At 38.3% G+C, this 25110-nt stretch overlaps 1 protein-coding gene across 2 annotated transcripts; it reads right to left on the bottom strand.

Moving 5' to 3' along the window:
• Positions 1-1299: 1299 nt before the first annotated feature.
• LOC122891298 (IKBKB interacting protein) lies at positions 1300-25058 on the bottom strand. 2 transcript variants are annotated; one of them, XM_044226847.1, is made up of 3 exons: positions 24523-25058; positions 16505-16622; positions 1300-2267 (listed from the first exon to the last, which is right to left on the bottom strand). In XM_044226847.1, the coding sequence occupies exons 1-3, from the start codon at positions 24696-24698 to the stop codon at positions 1512-1514; spliced, it is 1050 nt and encodes a 349-aa protein (XP_044082782.1). In that variant the 5' UTR covers positions 24699-25058; the 3' UTR covers positions 1300-1511. The 2 variants fall into 2 exon arrangements, with proteins under 2 accessions (XP_044082782.1, XP_044082781.1); XM_044226846.1 differs by lacking the exon at positions 1300-2267 and adding an exon at positions 9388-11950 and having other exon boundaries at positions 24523-25054.
• Positions 25059-25110: the final 52 nt, after the last annotated feature.

Here is a 25110-nt window from a genome sequence, read left to right as displayed (position 1 = left end):
ATAAATTATACATATTCAAAAAATTTTGATACATGTATATACCTGTGAAATCACCATCATAAGCAAGATAATAAATACCTTTCACCCCTCGAGATTTCTTTGCACCTCTTTATAATTTGTACCTCTTGCCATCCCTAGGCAAACACTCATCTATTTTCTGCCTTTCTAGTTTGCATTTTCTAGAATTTCATATACATAGAATTATATAATGCTATTTTAAATGTTAGAACTTCCTTCTCTGCTTAGACTGTTCTGGTCACATCATCACCACAGGAGTTGCGTTGTTTTAGGGCAGTCTCCATCTGAGGCTTGGCAAGCCCCCTGCAATTTACAATGCCTCTTCTTCAAACCCTGCTCTGTTTTAGGTCATCTATTTCCTCAAGCCATAAAAGACCCAGGAAGGCTTACATGATTCTTTTCCTGCTCCCTGTCTGTGACCTTTCTCTTTTCCCTTCCTCTAAATGGATAGTGAATGCGATGGCCCTGATCCTGATGGGCAGCTCTCTAGTTAGGGCTCCCTGGTAGTCCACAAGTTTAAATGGTGTTCAGATCCTGCCCCATCAGATTTCCCAGTGGTAGACGGTAGATCCTGCTTGTCCCCACTTGTCTGAATGTATGTGTGTGTGTGTAAGAGAGTGTGTATCAGGGGAATGCATAGGGTTCTTGCTATATAAAATTGCAAGTGTAAGTTTTAGCATATTTTTTTGAAAAATCAGCTGCTCAACCCTTTAAAATATTTTGTTTTTACTGTTAAGAATTGAATCTGTTAACCTTAAAAATAAAACAGCCAGTTATTTCACCAGCAAAATGGATTTATTCAGGAATAACAGAGAATTGCAATTCAGGACATGCAAGCTATGGCAAAACCATAGGCAAGCCCTTAGAACAAAGAGAGGAATGCTTTTTCATAGAGGAAAAGGGGCAGTTGGGAGGGGCTGTTCTAAACAAAGTGTCCATTGCAGTGAACTGAGAGTTGCAGTGTGGTGGCTTCTCATTTACTGAGTTGTGGGTGAGACACTGGCTGGACTGCTGTGTCTAGGCTGTTGTGTCTTCCTCCTGCGGGATTAGTAAAGCATAGGCTTCTTCCGGTTTGGCCAAGGGCTGCAAGGAGTGGTAAGGCATGAGAACTCCCCCTTCTGGCCTTGCAACTCCATTTATTTTATTTTATTTTATTTTTAAAGATTTTATTTATTTATTTAACAGATAGAGACCACAGGTAGGCAGAAAGGCAGGCAGAGAGAGAGAGAGAGGAGGAAGCAGGCTCCCTGCTGAGCAAAGAGTCCGATGTGGGGCTCCATTCCAGGACTCTGGGATCATGACCCTAGCCGAAGGCAGAGGCTTTAACCCACTGAGCCACCCAGGCGCCCCCTGCAACTCCATTTAAATGAGATTTCCTTTATTCAGTTTCACAAATCAAACACAAAATGATATTTGCTCCAAAATTCATTGTTTCTGAGTTGTCAGTCATGATATTAAAAAAGTTATTTCCGTTTCCTTTAAATAATTTCAAACTAATTCATATCTGAAATGTGTGTTATTTCATCTTTCATATCCTTAATCTCAGCTTGGACTATTGTTAAATTAGATATTTTTTCATTTAAGAAAGCAATTTCTTTCTCTCTTTGTAGTAAGTCAGTAACCAATCTCCCAATGCGTTGCGTTAAATCATTTACCAATGGTTCCAAACGGGAAAAGTCCTTCTTTAGATTATACACCTTTGGTTTTAGATCATTTGCAAAAGTCACTGTCTTCATAACTTTAGCTCTGTCACTTTCTAAGCTTAAAAACCTATCTGTGTGCTTGTTGAAATCATTCTTTAGCTCTGAAAGTATCTTCTTAACAGAGTTAATTCTTTGTGAATTTTCAGACGCTGTCTTTCGGAGCATTGCTGTTCGGTCAATGCTACTTGAGAGAAGATCACCTATGTTTTTTACTGTATCTTTTTCAACTTTTTCAATTTTATTTTCTAATTCTTGAGCAGAATCTGTCAGTGATGTTACATCAGTTATTAATCCTGAAATACGTCGTATATCTGTTTTTACAGTTGTAATCTTGAGACCAACATCTTTTGCCATGGAAGTTGCACTTTGGTCTACTTTTGTCACATCTTGAGAAAGAGTTGTCAAATTGTTATTCAGTATATTCTGTTTTTCAATTATCCTGTCAGACCAAGTTTTCACTTCATAAATTTCCTCCTGTAGACGCTTTAGATGAGCAGTTATTTGAAAGGACTTCCACTGTTCCATGATAGCTTCAGACTTCTGACACTGTAAGAAAATATAACACCCATAATAATTAAATTGATTAAAAGCTTAATATATAAAATACAAGTTGAATTTTGAACTTTAGTAAGTTCGATAATAAGTTCAATTAAAGTTAATAACTTTACCATTCTTCCTGAAAGCATGGTAAAAGATGTATCAAATGTATTACTAATAATTAAGAAGGAAAACATGAAGGAAATTTCATAAAATGTCACTAGAAAGACATTTTTTATATTATTAACTATAAGACTTTTTTTATACTAGTAAAAAAGACATTTATACTCTTTTTATACACTAGAAAGACTATTTTTATACTAACAGTTCTCTGTACAGTGGCAAAAGAGGCTAAACGAGAGACAGTGAGGTATTTCTTCTTGCTGGAGAAGAGAGGAGGAAGCCTCCTCTAGATAGGCTTTGTTAGATTTGTGGGGGTCAAACAAGGCAACATAATTTTTGAAACACAAGTTTGTTGGTAGCTATTTCTAGTGCTAGAATGAAAGGACCAATGTTCAAGACTCCATGTGTATATGCTTTATTGTCCTATTACTTTTAAAGATTTTATCTTTAAGTAATCTCCATACCCAATGTGGGATTTGAGCTTATAAGCCAGAGATCAAGACCCACATGCTCTACTGACTGAGTTAGCCAGGTGCCCCTGTCCTATTAATTTTATGAATAATTTTCTGGGGTACTTATCCATGAGACCCTGAATAATTCAATTGACTAATTCTTAAGTTTCTACTATGTTAGACATACCAAGTATGAGGGATAAAAAGATGAGTACAGCTTGGGTTGTGACCTCAACTCAGTTTAGTAGTTTAGTAGAGAAGACAGGTATGTAAAAAACAAAACAATCAGTAAACAAACAAACAAACAAAAACCTATCTTCAAAATCCTAAGATCCTGTGATTCCAAATACAAGTGATTCTCAACTTTGGTATATATCTATGCCATATTCCTTACCATCCACCTGTAAATTGTCATTTTGGTTTAACCTGGATACAGTTTTTTTCCTTATCCCATCCAACCCCTAGTTGATGAACATGTTGAGCCACACAACTGCCTGACAGTATTTCGTTATTTTTGCTGTTTGTGGTAATGTTTGTATGAATATGTGAGTGTGAGTGTGTGTGTGTGTGTGTGTGTGTGTGTGTGTTTAAATAGCTGTGTTAGAGAAGCTGAAAATTTTGTTATTTTTGAATATTTAAAATTTTTTGCAAGTTTTTATTTAAATGGCCATTTATTTAACTGTGGCTTCTAGATGTGCAGTTCTGTCAGCATTCAGAATATTTATCTGTCTGTGTTCTAGGGATGAGGTAAGCATAGGGTCCCCTACTATTCCGATATCTTAATTCCTCCTTCTGAATATTTGAAATTTTATTGTATTGTGTCATCAGTTAATAAAATTAAGAGGGAAAGGGAAAAAAAAGTGTAGATTATAGTGACAATAGGGTCAATACATGGGATATAATCTCATAATACCTAACTGAAAATTATAACAGGAATTGTCAGGTAAAACTAATGAACTTGAATCAGAAGATTACCTGAAGCTCAGTTATGGAGGAAAAAAAATTAAAGGACGTGTGTAAAATATATTGTCAAAGCCTATGTCCAAAGCAGATAGACATTGTGATTATACTGAAAGAGGAGTCCTCTTTATAATGTGTAAGTCAATTGAATGGCTTTCACACATTTATTTATTTTAATTTTTTTTTAAGATTTTATTTATTTATTTGACAGACAGATCACAAGTAGGCAGAGAGAGAGGAGGAAGCAGGCTTCCCGCTGAGCAGAGAGCCTGATGCAGGGCTCGATCCCAGGACCCTGGGATCATGACCTGAGCCAAAGGCAGAGGCTTTAACCCACTGAGCCACCCATGCGCCCCAACTTTCACACATTTAACATTAAACTCATTTTCTAGGAAAGCATTGTCTTATAATTTACTTACTTATTTATTTTAAAGATTTATTTATTTATTTTAGAGGGGGGAGGAGGGCAGAGGGAGAGGAAAAAAGAGTCTTAAGCAGACTCCACTGAGTGCAGAGCCGGAAGTGGGGCTTGATCCCACTTCCCTGAGATCATGACCTGAGCCAAAACCAAAAGTCGATGGTTAACCGTGTCACCCAGGCACCTTGGAAAGCATTGTTTTAAAGTGGAGATTGTCTATAACTGTGTACTAATAATCAAAACTAACTTATTTGGATATATCAAGAGGATATAATACTAAGTGAAATCAGAGAAAGACAAATACCATATGATTTCACTCATATGTGGAATATAAGAAATTTAACAAAGAACCAAACTATTAAATATAGAGAACAAACTGGTGGTTGCAGGAGGGAAGATTGGTAGGGGGATGGGTGAAATAGGTGATGGAGATTAAGAGTCCACTTATTATGATGAGCACTGAGTAATGTATAGAATTGTTGAATCATTATATTGTACAACTGAAACTAATATAACACTGTGTTAATTATACTTGAATTTAAAAAAATAAAATTTTGTTTTAAAAAACCCTAGGGAACTAACTTGATCCAACAACATTTACTGGGTATGTATGTGTTAGTATGATCAAGAACAGTCTCTGCTTTTAAGGAGTTTATAGTTTAGTCTGGGAAAGAAAATGTCAATAAATAATTTGAAATAAGAAAATGAAGGCGCGCCTGGGTGGCTCAGTCAGTAAAACATCCACCTCTTGATTTTGGCTCAGGTCATGATGTCGGGGTCCCAGGACTGAGCCCTGGAGTTGGGCTCTGAGCTCAGCAGGGGAGTTTGCTTTAAGATTCTCTTTCTCCTTTTCCCTTTGCCCTCCCCCCCCAAATAAATATATCTTTAAGAATAAATAAATAGGGCACCTGGATGGCTCAGTTGGTTAAGCAACTGCCTTCGGCTCAGGTCATGATCCCAGAGTCCCGGGTTCAAGTCCTGCATGGGGCTCCCAGCTCCACAGGGAGTCTCCTTCTTCCTCTGACCTTCTTCCCTCTCATGCTCTCTCTCACTCTCTCTTTCAAATAAATAAATAAAGTCTTAAAAAAAAAAGAATAAATAAATCAGAAAACAAGGAATTAAATATGCAGGCTGAAAGGAGTTTTACAAAATAAGATCTACAGTTTCTTCTAAAGACTTAAATGTTTTATTTCCAAAATAATTGTATATTTCAATATTTTTATGAATTACCATTATAAAATTGCATTTGCCTGGTTTACTATCTTAAAATTATCTCAAAAATTAAAAAATATCTCAAAAAAATCTTTTAAGATTATTTTGATAACATTAACATGGTTTTATATAATGCAAATAAAAATTTATTTATAGGATATTTAGGATATATAGGATATTACTTTTATGGCGCTTAAAAAAGGAGTAAAAATATAACTGTAAAATAATGATGAGCTGAAATGGAACAGAACAGTTATCTCAAAGTAGTAATTCCCTCTCTTAGCCCCATTATATATGTTTGATTTCAAAATGTATTTTAGGATTTTTCTTCTCAAGTTTAGGCTATATTAATTATTGGTGGGGGGAGGTGCCCCCAAATGTTTTTCAGTAGAGAAGTTAGACGACAGTTAAGATGTTATTATGGGTATGACATTGAAGAGTAACCACAGGGGTGCCTGGGTGGCTCAGTTGGTTAAGTTTCTGACTTCAGATCAGTTCAGATCATGGGTTCTGGGATCAAGCCCGACAGCTGGCTCCCCACTTAGTGGGGAGTCTGCTTATCCCTCTTCCTCTGTCTCTCCCCCAGTAGCCTGTGCTCTCTCTCTCGCTCTCAAAAAATAAATAAAATTAAAAGAAAAAAAAAGAGTAACCACAATCAGGAAGGAAATCAAGTAGTGCTTGCAAAATCACGTTTTATTTTTAGGGGAAAGGTTTTGCAAGTGTATTTGCTGAAACAGAGACTCCAAAGGGTGAAGAAAGTAGATGGCTTATTTAATTCATTACTAGGTTATTGTTTATTAATGTATCTACTCTAGTAGAGTAAATGTAGCCTAACAGCATTACACAGTTTAGACTCCTCAGAAAGAATTTACTTTATTCTTAGAAGGATCAGATCATTAAGAAACTGTTAGTAAGACTCTGTCTTTCCCTTGGTAGGTTATAAAAGCAATTTATCATGAACTTCTATTGATCTTTACTACAATATTTATGAATATAGTGTAGGAATAGTCTTGAAATTGTTTCACAGAATTATTATTTTTTTAAACAATTTTATTGATTTGAGAGAGAGAGAGAGCACAAGCAGGGTGAGGAGCAGAGGGAGAGGGAGAAGCAAGCTCCCTGCTGAGCAGGAAGCCCAACTCAGAACTCGATCCCAGGACCCTGGGATCATGACCTGGGCCAAAGGCAGACAGTTAACGACTGAGCCATCCAGACATCACGCACAGAATTTTTTAAAAATACTTAGGGCTTGTTAAACTATTTGCCTAGAATGAATAGAAGTTTTGGAGAGTCCACCAATAGCTCAAAAGATTTTTACCAAATTCCTATCATATATACAAGATACTAAGCTAGATGCTCTCTGGATCTACAAGAGTAGTATGGGTCAAGGGAATGATTTCTGGGTTCACCTGGCTTTCCAAAAACTTTGCTAAAGGATCTTTGATCTTTGTAACTAAAGGACGGGGAAATTTTATTAATCTCTAAAATTTAAAACCACATAAAGCCAGAAGAGGCCTTAGAGAGTTTTTGATACAATTTCCTCATTTTACAAATTAAAAAACTGAGCCCCCAAATAAAATGCCCAAGAACACACAGTTACTGGCAAAGCCTAGATTAGAAGAGTCTGGTCTAGGCTCTTTCTCCACCACTGCTTTCTAACTATTCCCTAAACATTTATTGGTTCTTTCTTATGCCCAAGGCCCAAACAATTTTAGGTCATAGTTACAACTTTTGGGTGACTTACAATCTCATTTAAAGGCAATGTGGAGGGGGCGCCTGGGTGGCTCAGGGGTTAAGTCTCTGCCTTTGGTTCAGGTCATGATCTCAGGGTCCTGGAATCAAGCCCCGCATCAAGCTCTCTGCTCAGTGGGGAGCCTCCTTCCCCCCCCTTCTCTCTCTCTGCCTGCTTCTCTGCCTATTTGTGATCTCTATCTCTGCCAAATAAATAAATAAAATCTTCAAAAAAAAAAAATAAAGGCAATGTGGTAGTGGACACATTTGGCTGAATTACAGTTTTTTAATTCTCAAGATGGTTCTTTTTTTTTTTTTTTAAATATTTTATTTATTTATTTGAGAGGAATAGAGAGAGAGAATGAGAGGAGAGAGGTCAGCCGGAGAAGCAGACTCCCTGGACTCCCCAAACTCCAGGGAACTGGATGTGGGACTCAATCCCAGGACTCCAGGATCACGTCCTGAGCCGAAGGCAGTTGCTTAACCAACTGAGCCACCCAGGTGCCCTCTCAAGATGGCTTATTGAGAGTGGATTTCTTGTGATTTTTCCCCCCTGGTTGAATAGTAGCAGATTGCATTGTATAGTGGGAGGTCAATGGCCTCTGGAGTTAGACAGATTTAGCAGTATGATTCCAGTTTCCTAACCTTGCTAAGCCTCAATTTCCTAATTTTTAAAATGGGTGTCAGGCTAGCAAAGTTGTAGTGCGAAGTAGGGATAATACAGGTCATTGTAGATACTCAATACACAGAGCTGTTACTGTGATGATGTTGAATGTAGACTTCCTAGCAATTTTTGACACGTAATAGGCTGCAATGCTAGTTCTCTCCTCCCTTGCTGTGAAAGCTGGGATGGAGTATTTTGTGTTTTATTAAATTAATACTTCATAGCTAAACTGAAAAAAAAAAAAAAACAGATGCTGGGTAAATTTGCAGAGCTTTTGCCAACAATGCGCATAAGTATATAGAGAAATAAATCTTCTTTCATGTGTTTTCATGTGAATTTGCAGTGTAATTAAAAAAATTTTAGTATCATTATTAATGACATCATATTAAGCTTTGATCAAGATTATAGATTCATAGAAAGGTCTGTAATCAGATTGAGATGAAAAACAATGCCATTAGCTTTGTATCAGTGTTAACCCGTTTTCTATGAAACCATAAGCTAATAAATCAACATTTTTCATTATAAAATATAAAAGTACAGTTAGTCAACAAGCTTCTAATCATTAAGAAATATTTAAGGAACTATTACTATAAATGTATTTTTAAACTTTGCATCTAAAAGTTAAAAAAATCAGGTGTTTATTTTGTAAAAGTGATTTATTAATACTAAATTTAAAAAAATGGACCCAGTAGTACTCTGTATAAGAAATTAATTGATATAGAATTTATTATCAATTACAAAGATACAAAAATGTGTCTTAGAATATGGAAATCTTCCTTAAAGGAAAGACTAACAATGTAATTTAATATTTGATACACAGGGATGGTTTTGAAATTTCAAGTATCTGTGTTATATAAATGAATGTAAGAAACACAGGAAGCCAAATTAGGTACATCTAAATCTCTCTCCTGAGAATTTTTTTTTAAAGATTTTATCTGGGGTGGCTGGGTGGCTCACTTGTTAAGCATCTGCCTTTGGCTCAGGTCATTATTCCCGGGTCCTGGGATTGAGCCCCACATTGGGCTCCTTGCTCAGCTGGAAGCCTCTCCCACTCCCCGTTTATGTTCCTTCTCTCTCTCTGGGAAATAAATGAATAAAATCTCTCTCTCTCTTTTTTAAAGATTTTATTTATTTATTTGCCACAGAGAGAGAGAGAGAGTAGAGCAGGGGGAGCAGCAGGCAGAGGCAGAAGCAGGCTGATGCTGGACTCCATCCCAGGACTCTGGAATCAAGACCCTAGCTGAAGGCAGCCATCCTCTACTGACGATTTTTCATAGGAAAAGCTTGAGTAATGAAAATATACATATACAGATCTACATAATATGTATATACATATACACAATAGTTTTCTCATGAAATACTTGTAGAAGGGTAGTTTTTGTTTCCCTCTTAACAGTCACTACAGAACACAGTGGTCACCTGGTTTCCATTTACTTTCTGTAGCGACTACTATAGTATATACAATTTAATAATAATGTATCAAATCTGATGACTGGCCAAACAAACAAACAAACGATGAGAGATAACATCTGCCATGGGACGACAGAGGTTGAAACAACAAAATTCTAGTGAATTTTAGAATCTATTTTATTAGCATTAAAATAAAGGCAGACAAGTACAATTCTGTCAGTGCACACAGAGAGGAACTTACACACTCAGATATCAAGGAATTTAATGTTAAGATTCCAGATATTAATGATATGCTCTTTAATAGTAGCATTCTTTCAAGCTTATTTTTATGACCCATGGCTGTCTACCATAGGCCCTCCTAACCCCAAAGTAGAACTTGTTTGGAATTTGTCCATAAATGTGCAAATGTACATAATAAAACTACCTGACCTCAACTGACTGCTTTCAAGTTCTTGAAAGTGCTTAATTACATTGACACTACATTATTAAACTGGGATTACTGGCATGCAGACAAAAGTAGGAACAGTACTTCCATATGCAGTTGACACAATTTTCAACACCACATTTAGACACTCTTGATACATCAGTTACCAATAAAAGTCTTATTTGCTTCCCCAACTCTGCACATTTCCAATTATCATTATTAGAAAAATCTGACTAGATCATCCCTTAATCACATCTCAGTATGTCCACATCTTATTCCTTATGACTCCATTATATGATTTAGAGTAAAATAAAATCATCATGTAAAACAAATTTGGTTGGGTAATTAGTCTGGGAACTCTTTAAAACAATGACATACATTTAATTACCGTAGTTATCATAATTTCTTAATATGCTGCTTTTTCCTCTTTAAAAGAGGCCACAGGTGTATTGGTATTTTTTATATTGTAGGTAGAATAATTTATCTAGGGATCATGTATCTAGCAAACTCAAGACTCTGTAACACAGTTAGAACCTTAAAAAAAAAAAAAGCCCAGGTATACAAAGATATTCCAAAAATCTATACTTCATACATACTTAATTCATAGGTAAAACTTTCAATAAGAATATATTTACTTTTTTTCATTAAAAAAATTTTTAAGTCATCTCTATGTGCAACATGGGGCTCAAACTCATGACTGTGAGATCAAGAGTCTGGCACACCCATTTTTACTCTTCCTTAAAAATTCTTACAAGTATCTACAATATACTTTAGAATCTTAATAAAAAGTAAAAATGTTTCCCAGGCTCCACAGTTTTCAAAAAGTACATATTGATTCACAGCAAATCACCTCATGTTTTCCTTTGGTCATGTTATTTTTCATTTTAGACAAAATTCCTATGAACTTGGTGGTATGAACTTGGTGGTCTGGATCTTAGCCTGCAGTAAAGTACAAAGGAAATGCCGAACTGGTTAGGCGGGCACATTACCTACCAACCAACCTGGCAGTGACAGTGGGCCAATGGGTCACATCTTTAGGTGATAGAAACGTATAAGAAATAGACGTAAGTTTTGAAAAAAATAGCAAACTAGGGTCATTTAGTGAGAAGGGAAACACTCCTCAATAGCTTCCAGAGGTATTAATATATTTGGCTCCAATATAATAGCTGAAATTCATAATAATGTCCATTACTTATTAGAAAAACATTTAAAATGTTAAGTATATTGCTTTAAAACGATGGAGATATATTTTGGAAATATTTCGATTTACAATGCCTAAAATGAAATAAATTTTATCGCTTAAACAGATAAGCTGTCATTATGTGGGTAATCATGGTGTGGATATGTCACTATTACTGGCCTAGTAATGTAGGATAAAGTGAGGCATATCAAAATAATGCAGAAGTATGAAACTAATAAATTTATGTATAACATATGGTCATCAGAATAAATGTGGTGCATTTAAAAGTCACTGTCAATTCCTTTATTTTCTAGATTATATTCTTCTAAAGTTCCCTTTTCTCTTGTACTTGAATATACCATAAAATCATGAACTTTTCCTTTTAGAACATCCAGGTCATTTTGCATCTTTAATATGCTATTATCATACTGAATTCTTTCAAGGGTTTTCTGCATCTCCATTATTTCAGATACTGCTTTCAGCATATCATCTTCCATATTAAACATCTGAGTAGTTAAGTCTTCCATTTTTTTTTCTGTCCCGATCAGATCCTGAGAGACTCTGAGAACAGAGCGGATAGCACTCTCAATTGTTGGCAAATGTGTCTTGCATTCTTCAACTTTGGGTTCATAGCTGGCAAGTTTATTAGTCAGGTCTTCATCTCTGGCAAAGAGAGCATGCTGTTCCTCTTCAAGCTTTTCAACTGCTTTTGTATCAGAGCCAAGCTGCTCCTCTACTCGTAGAAGATCCTCTTCTTCTTGTCTTTTTACTGTTCTAATATTTCTTAGTGTGCTATCTTCCAAATCTTTAAGCCTTTCAGTGAGCAATTTTATTTCTTGTTCAGCTGAGTTAATTTGGACAGTCACTTGAGAATGTATGTGTTTTGATTCTGATTTGAAAATGTCTGTATTAACATTCATTTCTTCTAGGGTTCTTTTCCAGAAATCTGAAACATTCTGGAATTTCTCATTAAGGCTTTGCATTTTTTGGGTGAGTAATTCTTCACTATTTTGGATGTCATGCATGATACTTTGGAGGCTGGATACTTCCTGCTCAAACTGGGTCACCAAAGACATGGATGATGTCGCTTCCTGCAGGATACTTTCAGTAGACTCAAGCTGTATTTGTAACACAAAACAATTCCCAAGGCTACTTAATAACTTTTTAATTTTTTTTTTTTTTTAAGAGAGAGAGAGACACAGAGAGCATGAACAAGGGAGGGGAGAGGGGTAAATAGAAGAGGGAGAGAGAGAATCCACGATGGGTGTGGAGCCTAACATGGGGCTTGATCTCAGGACCCTGAGATCATGACCTGAGCCAAAATCAGGAGTGGAGACACTTAACCACTGAGCCACTCAGGTGCCCCTTAATAACTTTTATATTAGGCAAATACACTTTAACAAGCACATGCCCAGTTCAAATTCTGAAGATGTCTAAAATATCCAAGTATATCAGAACTGTAATGGCAGAAACATTCATTACTTTAGCAGTTGTTTTAGCCGATTTTAAAACAAATGTGACAGATTAGCACTATGGTAGAAAAGCACACACCTGAATTTATAAACCTAAATATTTGTACATTTTCATGGAGGGACATTCAACAGAGAAATAATGTTAAAGAAGTCTGAAGTATATCACATTTCCTTCTTTTCTTACTCCAATGGAAAGCAACTTAGTTGTCATTCTATAGTTATTCAGCTTTTTTAGAAACTGTAACTGAGTTGATAAAATTTGTTAAGTTTCCTAAATTCTCTGATTCTGGAAGAGTTTCTGCCTGAAAATTTCTTGACTGACCTCTTACAGAGAAGGTACCAGAATCAGATGTTATAGATATAACAAAAGCAGAAATGAATAAAAGTCCAATCTAGTGAGGTAACTCACATCAAATAGTTACATGTGCTAAGTATCTGTAAATTGTGGTAAGCTCCTGGCATTTCCTCATATGTGTCCAGAATATGGGACGCTGTGGACCTCTTTTAGCTTATTCTCACACATAGGTAACAGCTTCAGAGACTACAGGAAAGCCTAGAATGATTGTTAACTTACTAAGTGTTTGCAGCAATGTGTTAAAAGTATAATACTGTACAAAACGTGGTTCTGCCCTTAAGCAGCTTGGTTTAACTGGGGAGAGAGCCAAGTCTACATGTGTTATGACAGGGGAAGAGCTATGGAAGCACTTACGTGGGGGACCAAACCAGACTTCAAGGATCAAGGAAAATATTCTACAAGTATTATCTAATATCTGCTCCTAGTTACTTCTTTTCTGAATCATACTACCATGCTATAGCCAGATGAAGCTTTTAAAAACTGCTATGCACATCATGGTATGACATTAGAAAACCTACAATGTTCCTTAATACTTCTAGGATACAGTCCCAAATTTACCTGTGTATGCTCTTCTTCCCTCCTTGTTGCTTAGCTCGCTTCTGTCTTGCCTTCAAGGCCTAGAGCAGATGCCAGCTCCTCAGGGCAGCATTCTTCCATAGCCCAAACTCCGGGAACACCTATTGTGTTGTGTATTTGATACTTGTTTGGCACTCAGCACATAAAATTAGAGAATTTCTAAGAATTCGCTCTATGTCCGACCTTGTGCTAGACACTAAATATGAAAATAGAGACATAATATAGTTCCTGACTTCATAATTTGATAGAGGAGATAGCATCTTGGATCTTTTACATCACATATCTGGAGTCCCACTAAGATTTACTGATTATCCTCTGTTCCATTATTAAGCACTAGGATACAGAGAGAAAGACAGAGTGTTTGCTTTAAAGAGCAGAAAAGGAGGTAAATTAATAAACTCACAAGCTTCCTATTCCTGTCATGATAGAATTATCATGAGGAGAATGGATGCTCTGAGTCTGGAGCCGAATGAGGAAAGGCTTAGAAGTGACTTTGAAATCTGACTCTTGAAGAGACTGATGTTAGTAGTCAGGTGAAGATATGAGAGCTTCTAAATTCCTTAGAAGACACTCTTGTGCCTTTCTGTAGCTCCCATATCTGAGAGAATAAAAAACATGTTTGTTGACATTTAGGAAAAAGAATGGCCATAAATCTTCTGGGCCCACCCCAATCAAGACCTGAAGCAATTCCAGGTGATAGTTAGAAACAGTGTGTAACAGTATTGACTGAAACCTTATTTAAAAGTTATTTTCAGGGGTGCCTGACTGGCTCAGTTAATAGAGCATACAACTCTTGATCTTTGGGGCTGTAAGTTTGAGTCCCACACGGGGTATAGATATTACTTAAAAATAAAAACTTTTGGGGCACCTGGGTGGCTCAGTCGTTGAGCGTCTGCCTTTAGCTCGATAATGATCCCAGGGTCTTGGGATAGAAAAGCCCACATCCACCTCCCTACTCGGTGGGAGGCCTGCTTCTTCCTCTCCCACTCCCCTGCTTGTGTTCCTTTTCTTGCTGTGTCTCTCTCTGTTAAATAAATAAATAAATAAAATCTTAAAAATCAAATCAAGTCTTTAGGGGTGCCTGGGTGGCTCAGTCGTTGAGTGCCTGCCTTCGGCTCAGGTTGTGGTCCCAGGTCCTAGGATCCAGCCCTGCATCGGGCTCCCTGCTCAGTGGAGAGCCTGCTTCTCCCTCTCCCGCTCCCCCTGCTTGTGTTCCCTCTCTCACTGTCTCTCTCTCTCTGTCAAATAAATAAATAAAATGTTAAAAAAAAGACTTTAAAAAATTATCTTTAATGTACACATGTAGCTATTATAAAAGATCCTTTAAAAATCGGTATTTGTACTTCAGAAATACTGTTAAGTTTAGTGTCTTATTGTCAGCCTTTTGAAGACGTAAGTTTATCTTCATCTATGGTAATTTCCTGTTTAGGGTGTTCACCAGAGCATCACTGTACATCTGGAGGCAATATACCCAAGCAGACCCCAAATACAAGACTTTCCAGAATAGTAAAGTCTCAAGATTAAATCTGTAAATATACAGTGACTAGTATGTTATAATAATTTGCATTTATGGACTGACAATATAACCTAACAGTTTTTTCATTTTTTAAAAGAGCTTAATACCTTAAATTTACTACTATTTAAAGTTTTTGAAGTTTGCATATATATTGTATCACATCTGATCCTTTTAAAAATCTTGTTTTTCTCACTTAATAAATGATGAAAAGAGGCTAAGAGAAGTTAAAGTGATTTTTTCCAAGGTTACACAGTTGTGATGAGAGTCCCCATCTAGTTGTTTTCCCCTCCTACTGATTATGCTGACCTTTAGGCCCAGCTTTGTGAAAGGGCAGCTCTTGTTGAATTACTCCCAGGGAAGCCTGGGAGAGAAAGAGCTTTGCAAAGACTGAATATTTCTTGGATAATGATGATATTTTAAAAATCTGCCTCAAAAGACATTTTAATTGCTACCATTTTTTTTTTAATGGCAATGTCTTTTTTTTTTTTTAAGATTTTATTTATTTATTTGACAGAGATCACAAGTAGGCAGAGAGGCAGGCAGAGAGAGAGGAGGAAGAGGCTCCCTGCTGAGCAGAGAGCCTGATGTGGGGCTCGATCCCAGGACCCTGGCTGGGATCATGACCTGAGCCAAAGGCAGAGGCTTAACCCACTGAGCCACCCAGGTGCCCCTGCTACCAAATTTTTCATTTCAATTTTTCATTTCTTCAAAATTTGTTTTCAATAGCTTTCAAGTATATGGAGTTTCTATCTCCTGGGATTTATTTTTCTATAACTGTTCCCTCTGATTAGAGGAGCCCTTAACAAGTATAACCAGATTCCGACTTCAGCCTTCTGTCAAAATACCCACTTTTGCAGCAGTATGCAGCTTCTTCCCGAGGCCGTTGGGCTCACCCTCTGTGGAATCCCCTGGCACATGTGAGTGATGCATAATCTTCATCTATGGCTTTTCTCTTCTGGGGGACTGATTATATGCTAATTCTATGCATGAAGCCACAGGAACTCAGACCCTCTATTTCATTTTTCTGTTTTTTTTTTGTAAATCCTTGCTCACCTTGGTGCCAAGCACAAGTCCTGTCTACCTTATGACATAAGTAAAGATTTAGTGAATGAATAAAAGAACAAAGAAGGCATGTTTCCCAACGATAGCTTGGTTCCTGGTAGCCAAACAAGTCCCGCATGATGCAGTATTGATTGCAACTGACCTCTCCTGAGAAGCATGTAGTTAAAAATTTTTTATGTCTCACATTTCTAAGAATTCCAGTAACAATGCATTTTCATTTGTAGCTTGAAGAAACACAACATACACATGGATTTTAATTTTCTTTTGGCTACAAGGCCAATATTTATTTTTAGATCAGTCACTCTGATATGCAGATGTATACAAATTTTCCAACTAGAAAGTAGAGGAAAAAAAAACCCTGATGGACCTTTGCCCAGCAAGCGCTGTTGCTATTTTAATTTTATACCTAAAGACCAATCATATTTTCAGTGTTCTAGACATTTGATATTCAAATAGAAAATTGGGGTCACATCAATATAAACAGTAACATTTATATTAAAAAAAACCAACACTGTCTTTTCAAAATAATCTGAGTCTAAATTGGACTGAAGGGAGAAATGTACAAAAACCAGTGAGAGTTAAAACAGTAATGGTCTAAAAGGCAGGAAAAAGGAAGTATGGAGTACAAGGGTGGTAGCAGGGAAGAAAAACGGGAAATCTATGCAAGTAAGCTAAATAGTAAGTAATTTACCTTTTCTGAAATTAAACTGATTTTACTTTGAAGTCCTTGGAACTTGTTGGTTTCTATTTTCAGTAACTGGTATTGGCTTTCCACTTTTGCAAACTTTTCAGACTGATGAAATACAAACCTAGAAAAAAAAAAAGAAAACACCCCTAATTCATATCCATTTAAGTTTGAATTTTAAAGAAACATGTTATACTTCTGGCAAGGACACCATAAATTCTGGTATTGGTAGTGACAGCTTTTAGTAGTTTATTTCAACAAATTAATAGAAGGTGAAACTCTATCCTGGTCCAAGTCCTAGTGAGATGGTAGTGATAGCTGTCTGTGTAAGGAATGTTTTGGAGGGAGAAATGATGAATTACCTAGAAAAAGATATGGGATCGCTACTATTTTTCTCAAGGTCATATTTGGGCAGTATCTAGAAAATAAGTTTTTTCATACTGAAATGTAGAAGTAAGAGTTACTTATATAAAAATATTTTAAATTAAAATGTAGGAGAGAAATAAAGCCTTGGAGTGGAACAGAAGGATGATGACTAGTAGTTGAAAAATAACAAGTCAAAACTATGAAAACAGGAGTCCTTGTCAAAGTGGCAATAGAACATATATGCAATGCAGGGTGTATAACAATTGGTTATACCCAATATATGAGTTATAAAGGTATACTTTAGATGCCACTCTAAAATTGGAGTGTATTCTTCATCTGTTAAGTAGTAAAGGTTGAAGAAGCATAAAAAAGTTATCCCAGTCTTAAAAACAATAAATAGACTTTTGGGGTCACCTGGGTGACTCAATCGTTAAGGGTCTGCCTTTGGCTCAGGTCATCATCCCAGGGTCTTGGGATCAAATCCCATATCGGGATCCCTGCTCAGTGAGGACCCTGCTTCTCCCTTTGCCCCTCTCACTGTTGCTCATGAATAAGTAAATAAAATGTTTTTAAAAAAATAAACAGACTTTTGTTTATAGACTTTTATATATAGGACTTGAAATAAGCAAATGCCAAAGAAATGCTTTGGAGCTAATACCATTTTGGTTCATCTACTTTTGACTCAATTCTTTGGGCTCAGAAAAAGCAGGAGTTAAAATTCTTTGTGTATTTATTGAGTCATCAAAAAGTGGTGAGGCAGAGCCCTATGAAGAGAGGACTTAAATCATAGTACATAGACCAGTGGTTCAAAAGCTTTGCTACATATTGGAGTCACTTGTCTGCTTTTAAAAAATCTAATGCCTGGGTCCCACCCACAGAAATTCTGACTTATGTGATTTGGATATTGGAAATCTTAAAAGCTCCCCAGATTGAGTACTCAGTCAAGCTGGCAAGCACTAATTGATAGTGTTTTATGACACTGATTTCCATTGAGAGACAAACATTTAAAGATTGAAAAAGGAGAGACGAAAGACTTCCAAACTTTGTGTATTATTCCAAAGGTGATGATGCTTCAAATTTGTAAGTGTTATTAGGCTAACTTGCTATAAAACTGTCCAAAACTAAAATGGACTTTTTGCCTTTTGAACAATGTTTATAATATTGGATAAAATAAATATATTTTTAAAAATAGTTCATTTATTTATTTGAAAGATCATAAGTAGGCAGAGGCAGATGGGGGCGGGGGGTGGGAAGGAAGCTCCCTGTTGAGCAGAGAGCCCGATGCGGGATTTGATCCCAGGACCCTGAGATCACAACCTGAGCTGAAGACAGAGGCTTAATCCAATGAGCCACTCAGGCACCCCCAAATAAGTACTTTTTTAAAAAAAAGTTATTTATTTTAGAGATAGAGAGAGAGCCTGAGTAGTGGGGGAAGGGGGAGGAACAAAGAGGGAGAGGGACAAGCAGACTTATAGCTGAGCATGGAGCCCAACATAGGGCTCAATCTCACGACCCTGAGATATCAACCTGAGCCAAAATCAAGAATCAGATGCTTAACCGACTGAGCCACCCAGGCACCCCATAAAATAAGTTTCTTCTAATGATGGCCAGTGTCTGTTCTATGAGATAATAGCCAATTAAGTAAGCACAGTTTACATAACTAGCATAGACTGACTTTTCTCTTCTGTGTGAATGTAACTTTTAAATAACCTTCCTGGTTATTAGGAAATGCCATTATTCTAATTTTCAAAGATGAAAGTGTAAACTTAATTTTTTTTTTTTATATTGGCTGTTTCATTCTTGGATTTTAAGAGATTCTTTTTAGAGTATAGGCTTATCTGAAATTATCACACAGAGACCAAGGATGGAGAACACCTTAAGGAAATAAGTCTAATTTTAGAGATTAGTTTTATCACTCATTACTCCAGTGTTACCTCAGGGATTTATCCCGTAGATCAGAATGTTTATTCAGAATAAAACTGTATTAGTATAAGAGACTTTTTGTGAAGGTTGATCCACTACTACAACACATTATAGCGCTTTCCATTTTATTAAATATTTTAATGTCTATTTCTGGATTTCTCTTCAAAATTCTAATATTAAGCAAAACCTTGAAGAAAACTATGTCATGCTAGTGCAGATGTCATCTCTGATGATAATTTGTAGGTTTTTTTCATGGTTAGCTTCTCAAAAACAAAAAAAAGATTTATCGTTACTACATATGAAAAATAATGCATATAAGAAAAGACAAGCATAGAGGTGCCTGGGTGGCTTATTGATTAAGCATTTGCCTTTGGCTCAGGTCATGATCCCAGGATCCTGAGATCTTTGGGCTCTCTGCTCAGTGGGGAGCCTGCTTCTCCCCTTCTCTCTCCCTCTGCCTTCTTCTCTCTTTACCTGTGGCTCTGCCTGCTTGTGCTGTCAAATAAATAAATAACATCTTTAAAAAAATAAAAAGCATAAAGTTGACTCTGGGCTAGTGATGAGAAAATGAAAAGTGGTTGGTACATGCGAAGTTAAAATACTTTCATTTTATTTATCACTTAGATGTGCCAAGCAGTATTCTAAAATGATCTGTAAAAACTAACTCATTTAACATTAAGGAAGAGGATGATTTTCTAGAAGTCAATGTTGACAGAAGGTAACTTCAATCCTGAAAGACTAAATTTTTGAAACTGGCATCCAGGTTAGTGTCCAATGTGCTTTGTTTCCTTTTTATGAATCAGAGGTATACAAATATACATTTAAAAAAAATGCCTTATTTGTCCCCCTGCTTGTCCTGCACAAGCAGGAGGAACAGCAGGCAGAGGGAGAAGCAGGCTCCCTCCTGAGCAAGGAGCCCCATATGGGACTCAATCCTAGGACCCTGGGATCATGACCTGAGCCGAAGGCAGACGCTTAACTGACCGAGCCACCCAAGCGTCCTAACATTTTTTTTTTAAAAGTAGGCTCCACATGAGCATGGAGCCCAACATGAGGCTTAAACTCACAACTGTGAAATTGAGACCTGAGCTGAGATTAAAAGTCAGATGTGGGATACCTTGGTGGCTCGCTCAGTCGGGTAAGCATCTGCCTTTGGCCCAGGTCATGATCTGGGAGTCCTGGGATAGAGTCCTGCATCAGGCTCCTTGCACATTAGGGAGCCTGATTCTCCCTCTGCCTGCAGATCCCCCTGCATGTGCGCTTGCTCTCTCTCTCTCTCTCTCTGACAAATAAACAAAACAAAACAAAACAAAACAAAGTCAGATGCTTAACCAATCAGAGGCATATTCTAATAGAAGTTCAAGGCCCCCTTTTTCCCTTTCTCAATTTAGATGAGGGAGACAGGGTCTGCTAAGAGCTATAGTTTCTTTAGAAAAGGACTAGAAATAGTTCCGGACTAGGGATTTTTATTTCTAAGGTTTTGGCCTCTTAGGTTAGTATCAGAGGAGGTAGCATATCATACTGCATAAGAGTATAGAACTGAGCAACTTTGGCTCTGCCATTTACTAGCTGTATAACCAACTTGGGCAAGTTATTTATCTTTGCTATAGTTTCTTCATCTGTAAAGTGGGAATCATAATACTTCACAGGGTTGTGGTGGAGATTAAATAAGTTCAAATTTATGCAGTCAGGGTATCACACATCAGTTACTCTTTTTTTTTTTTTAAATTTTATTTATTTATTTGACAGAGAGAGATCACAAGTAGGCAGAGAGGCAGGCAGAGAGAGAGGAGGAAGCAGGCTCCCTGCTGAGCAGAGAGCCCGATGCGGGACTCGATCCCAGGACCCTGAGATCATGACCAGAGCGGAAGGCAGAGGCCCAACCCACTGAGCCACCCAGGCGCCCAGTTACTCTTTTTAAGCACCTTGGCTATTTCTTTCAGACTGCTTTGTGCGGCTGCTTTTCCACCCCTCTGACAAACCTATAGTGGTATAAAGGATCAGGTTCTCCTCCTGCTTACACCTGATGCCCCAGGCCTGTCCACCTTTGAAAAAGTGTTGGGTTTAAAGCAAATCAAAGATGGAATGTACAGATTAGGCCACTTACAGGAAGAGAACTCTCTTACCCTATTTTGGGACTGCTTCTCATTATCACATGGGAAAAGGATATAGGAGAAAGGACCCCAGGTTAACTGATTAGTTCAGTGTGGGCCTTACAAGAGGAATCTTTGACTCCTTTGGAATCCATTGCAGTCTACAGACACCTTATACTGATTCAGAGCCTGTAGGACAAAACAGTGTTCATTTCCTTAGGATATTTCTTCTCCATAGCTTCTTGAGTAATCTTAGTTGATTGAGGACTTAATTGGATTTCTGATTGTTTCAACTTAATAATGAAAAAGAGGCAAATAAACAAAGGAAGCTGTCATTACGGATCTTCTGCAAGAAAGGAGTTCCAGGGCCATGTCGGTACCCATTCAGCCATGTTTCATACTACAGCTTCATTTCCAGGCACAATACTGAATGTCCAGGAAAGTAATGACCATATTCCATTTAAAATCAGGGCATTTAGGGGCACCTGGTGGGTCAGTCGGTTAAGCATCTACCGTCAGCTCAGCTCATGATCCCTGGTCTTCAGATGGAGCCTGCATCAGGATCCCTACTCAGCAGGGAGTCTGCTTCTCCCTCTCCTTCTGTGTGCTTGCTCTCTTTCACTCATTCTCAAATAAACAAATAAGTAAATAAATCTTTAAAAAAAATCAGAGCATTTTAAAACATAACCCTTTCAGATAAAACTTCACTTACAAAAAAAAAAAGGCAAGAAAAGATGAAAAATGAGGTTAGTGAAAGCTTTCAATATAACTTGTGTCTTTACTATAAGCACTAACAGTAAATTCCTGCACTAAAGTGTCTGCTTTTTAGGTTTTCCTTTATAGATTTTTTTTTAAAGGTTTTATTTATTCATCTGACTGAGATCACAAGTAGGCAGAGAGACGGGCAGAGAGAGAGAGAGAGAGAGAGAGATAGAGAGGAGGAAGCAGGCTGCCCGCAAAGCAGAGAGCCTGATGTGGGGCTCGATCCCAGGACCCTGGGATCATGACCTGAGCTGAAGGCAGAGGCTTTAACCCACTGCGCCACCCAGGTGCCCCTAGATTTCTTTTTTTAAAGAGATGGAGGGGTTGGGGGAAGAGGGGCAGAAGGAGAGGAAAACAGAGAGAATCTTAAGCCCATGCCCATCTTGGGGCATGATCCCACAACCCTGAGATCATGACATAGGCTGAAATCAAGAATTGGACACTTAAACTGACTGAACCACCCAGGTGCCTCTATGGATTTGTATTAGTGTTTTCCCAGAAAACTTAAGTATTGAAAAGCTGAACATTCTGTGATATAATTTATCTCATATGAATATGAATCTTTGGATAATCAAGATTTAATAAATTTAATAACTAAAACCAGTTGTATTAGGTTCCAGAGAGAAGCAACATATACAGATGATCCCAAGCTTATAATGGTTTGACTTAGATTTTTTGACTTTACGATGGTATGTAAGTGACATGCATTCAGTAGAAAATGTACTTTGAATTTTGACCATTTCCTGGAGTAGCAGTGAGACCCTGATCCTCTCCTTGGTTGGATTCTTTCCCCTAATTCTAGGCAGTAGTTGCAGCAGCAGCTCCCTGTGAGCCATGATTCACTTACAACCAATCTGGCCCATACAAGCATTGTTTTTTTTTTTTTTTTTTTTTTTTACTTTCAGTACAGTATTCAGTAAACTACACAAGATATTCAGTACTTTCTTGTAAAAATAAACTTGTTAGATGATTTTGCTCAACTGTCTACTAATGTGAAGTGTTCTGAACATACTTAAGATAGGTTAGGCTTAGCTATGATGTTTGGTAGATGAGATGTATTAAATGCATTTTTGATTTATATTTTCAGCGAACCCCATCCTAATTCAAGGAAGATCTGTATCTTTTAGACTACTAGCCCTATTACGGAATGACTTTCTCAGTATAAAAGGGTTTTTATTTACCTAAAGAAGGTTATACATTTTAAGACGTAAGAACAATTTACAAAATTTATTAAAAAGGGTAAATTTAGTCTTTTAAGATAAAAAATAAAAATATTACATAAACAAAATGCCATATTACTAAGATAAGCATCTTTTTTAAAAAAGAGAACATGTATTTATTTATTTATTTAAAAATTTTTTAAAAATTTATTTGACAGATAGAGATCACAAGTAGGCAGAGAGGCAGGCAGAGAGAGAGGAGGAAGCAGGCTCTCTACTGTGCAGAGAGCTCTCTACCGAGCAGAGAGCCGGATGCGGGGCTCGATCCCAGGACTCTGGGATCATGACCTGAGCCGAAGGCAGAGGCTTTAACCCATTGAGCCACCCAGGCGCTCCGTATTTATTTATTTTTAAAATATTTATTTATTTGACAGAGGGAACACAGGCAGAGCAGCAGGCAGAGGGAGGAGAAGCAGGCTCGCCACTGAATAGGGAGCCTAATAATGCAGTGGAATCCCAGGACCTGGGATCATGACCTCAGCCAAAGCCAAAGAGCCAAACACCTAACCAACTGAGCCACCCCAGCACCGCTTGAAGAGACATCCACTTTATAACATCCTTTTAATAACATCCACTTTATTGTAACAGATGTTTTATCAATTTCCACTCAGGATGAGTCTCCAATACAGTGTAACTCAAAATTTACTACAATCAAAAATGGTCTAGACTAAAGGAAGTCCAGGGGCCCTCCGAGAATTCGATTATTCTCGAAGACAAATACCTATCTTCTAAATACTTTAAAAATCGGGGGAAAGTGGAGGGAAATTCTAATTTAAGGCATCAGTCTGGTTATTTTTATTTATTTGAGAAACACAGAGAGAGCGCCCCCCAGCGAGAGCATGACCTGGGCGATGGGGCAGGGGCAGAAAGACAGGCAGGGGCCCACTCGGGCCTCCAGCCCAGAACCTCAGGATCATGACCTAAGCCAAAGGAGGCAGTTAACCGACTGTGCCACCCACCAGCCCCTTAAGGTTAGTTCCAACACTCATTTTTTTTCTGTAACAACAATGTATCGCTATTTACTTGGTTTAAAAACTACAGATGTTCAATTTTGGGTGAACACAAATGCTACACTCTTGTCATTTTACAGTGCTAAAATTCAATCTGTAACTTCGGAATACACTTTAAATTCATAACACATGAACAATGATGGCAATATGAGAAATCTTCCAAACTCTGATAATTGTCATTAACGTCTGTTGCCCGGGAGCATACTGAATTCTTTAAAGACTGCAAACGTTGCCATTAGGCATTGTGAGGGTGGGGCAACTGTGTCCAAGGCAAATGAGGAGCGGACAGGAAATGGTGGGTTACAAAAACCTTGAAGCTTCCGACGTGTAGTAGGCACTTTAATAAAGTTTGGCCAAATCCGCATCCCTTTAGAATGGCTGACTCATTCACAGACCTTAGTCTCAACTCCAGTTAAGCGACTGAATCACATTAATAAAAGGAAAAATGAGTTTCAAGAAACGGGCGAAAAGGAAGAAAAAAAAAAAAAAAAGGATGCACTGTCCCTTTTCTGGGGTCGAGGCAGAGGAACAAAAGCCGCAGGACAGGGGTTGGGAGGTTAGCGGGATGCTGAGCCGGGCGAGGCACCGAGCAGAACGGGGCGACCGCGGGAGGCCGGACTCAGGGCTCGGGCGGTCTCGCGTCCACTTACCAGGCCAGGCCCAGGCACGTCCCCAGCGACAGCAGGCTCACGCCGGTCCGGGGATCCACCCAGCCCTCGCCTCCACCGCCCCGGGCTTCGGTGCTCTTCCCGCCCTCGCTGCGCTTCCCCGGCTCCGACGGGGCTCCTTTGGTCCCTGACTTCTTCCGGCTTTTCACCTCCGACATGTCTGAGGATGCGACAAGCCTGGGGTAGCTTCTTCACCCTGGGGGGTCGGGACGTGGCCGACTCAGCCTCCGCGGGACGGCACCGCGGTAGCCGCGCCCCCTCCTGGACTAGGCGCCGCCCACAAACTTGTCCCCCCTCCTGCCCCGACCGTTCTCACTGCTTCACCGCGTACCTCAACCACCCACCCTCTAGTTCCTTCAGCAGAGGAACCTGACGAGCCTTCTTCCCCTTTCCATTAATGCCGCAAATATGATGCAATCGTGGCTTCCTGTCGCGCGCGGACCGCGGGGCTGCGAAGGGACTGGGAGGCGTAGAGCGCGCCACGTGGAGCGCGCCGCCGCCTAGGTCCCGGGTCCTCGTAAGGGGGCGCGCCCCCGTGGCCTGGCCACGCCCCCGCCATGGGGTGGGGCG

The sequence above is a fragment of the Neovison vison genome, chromosome 12 (assembly GCF_020171115.1).
Source record: "Neovison vison isolate M4711 chromosome 12, ASM_NN_V1, whole genome shotgun sequence".
NCBI classification, from domain to species: domain Eukaryota; kingdom Metazoa; phylum Chordata; class Mammalia; order Carnivora; family Mustelidae; genus Neogale; species Neogale vison.
Note: the sequence above shows the minus strand (reverse complement) of the source record. Positions and strands in the feature narration are given on the sequence as shown.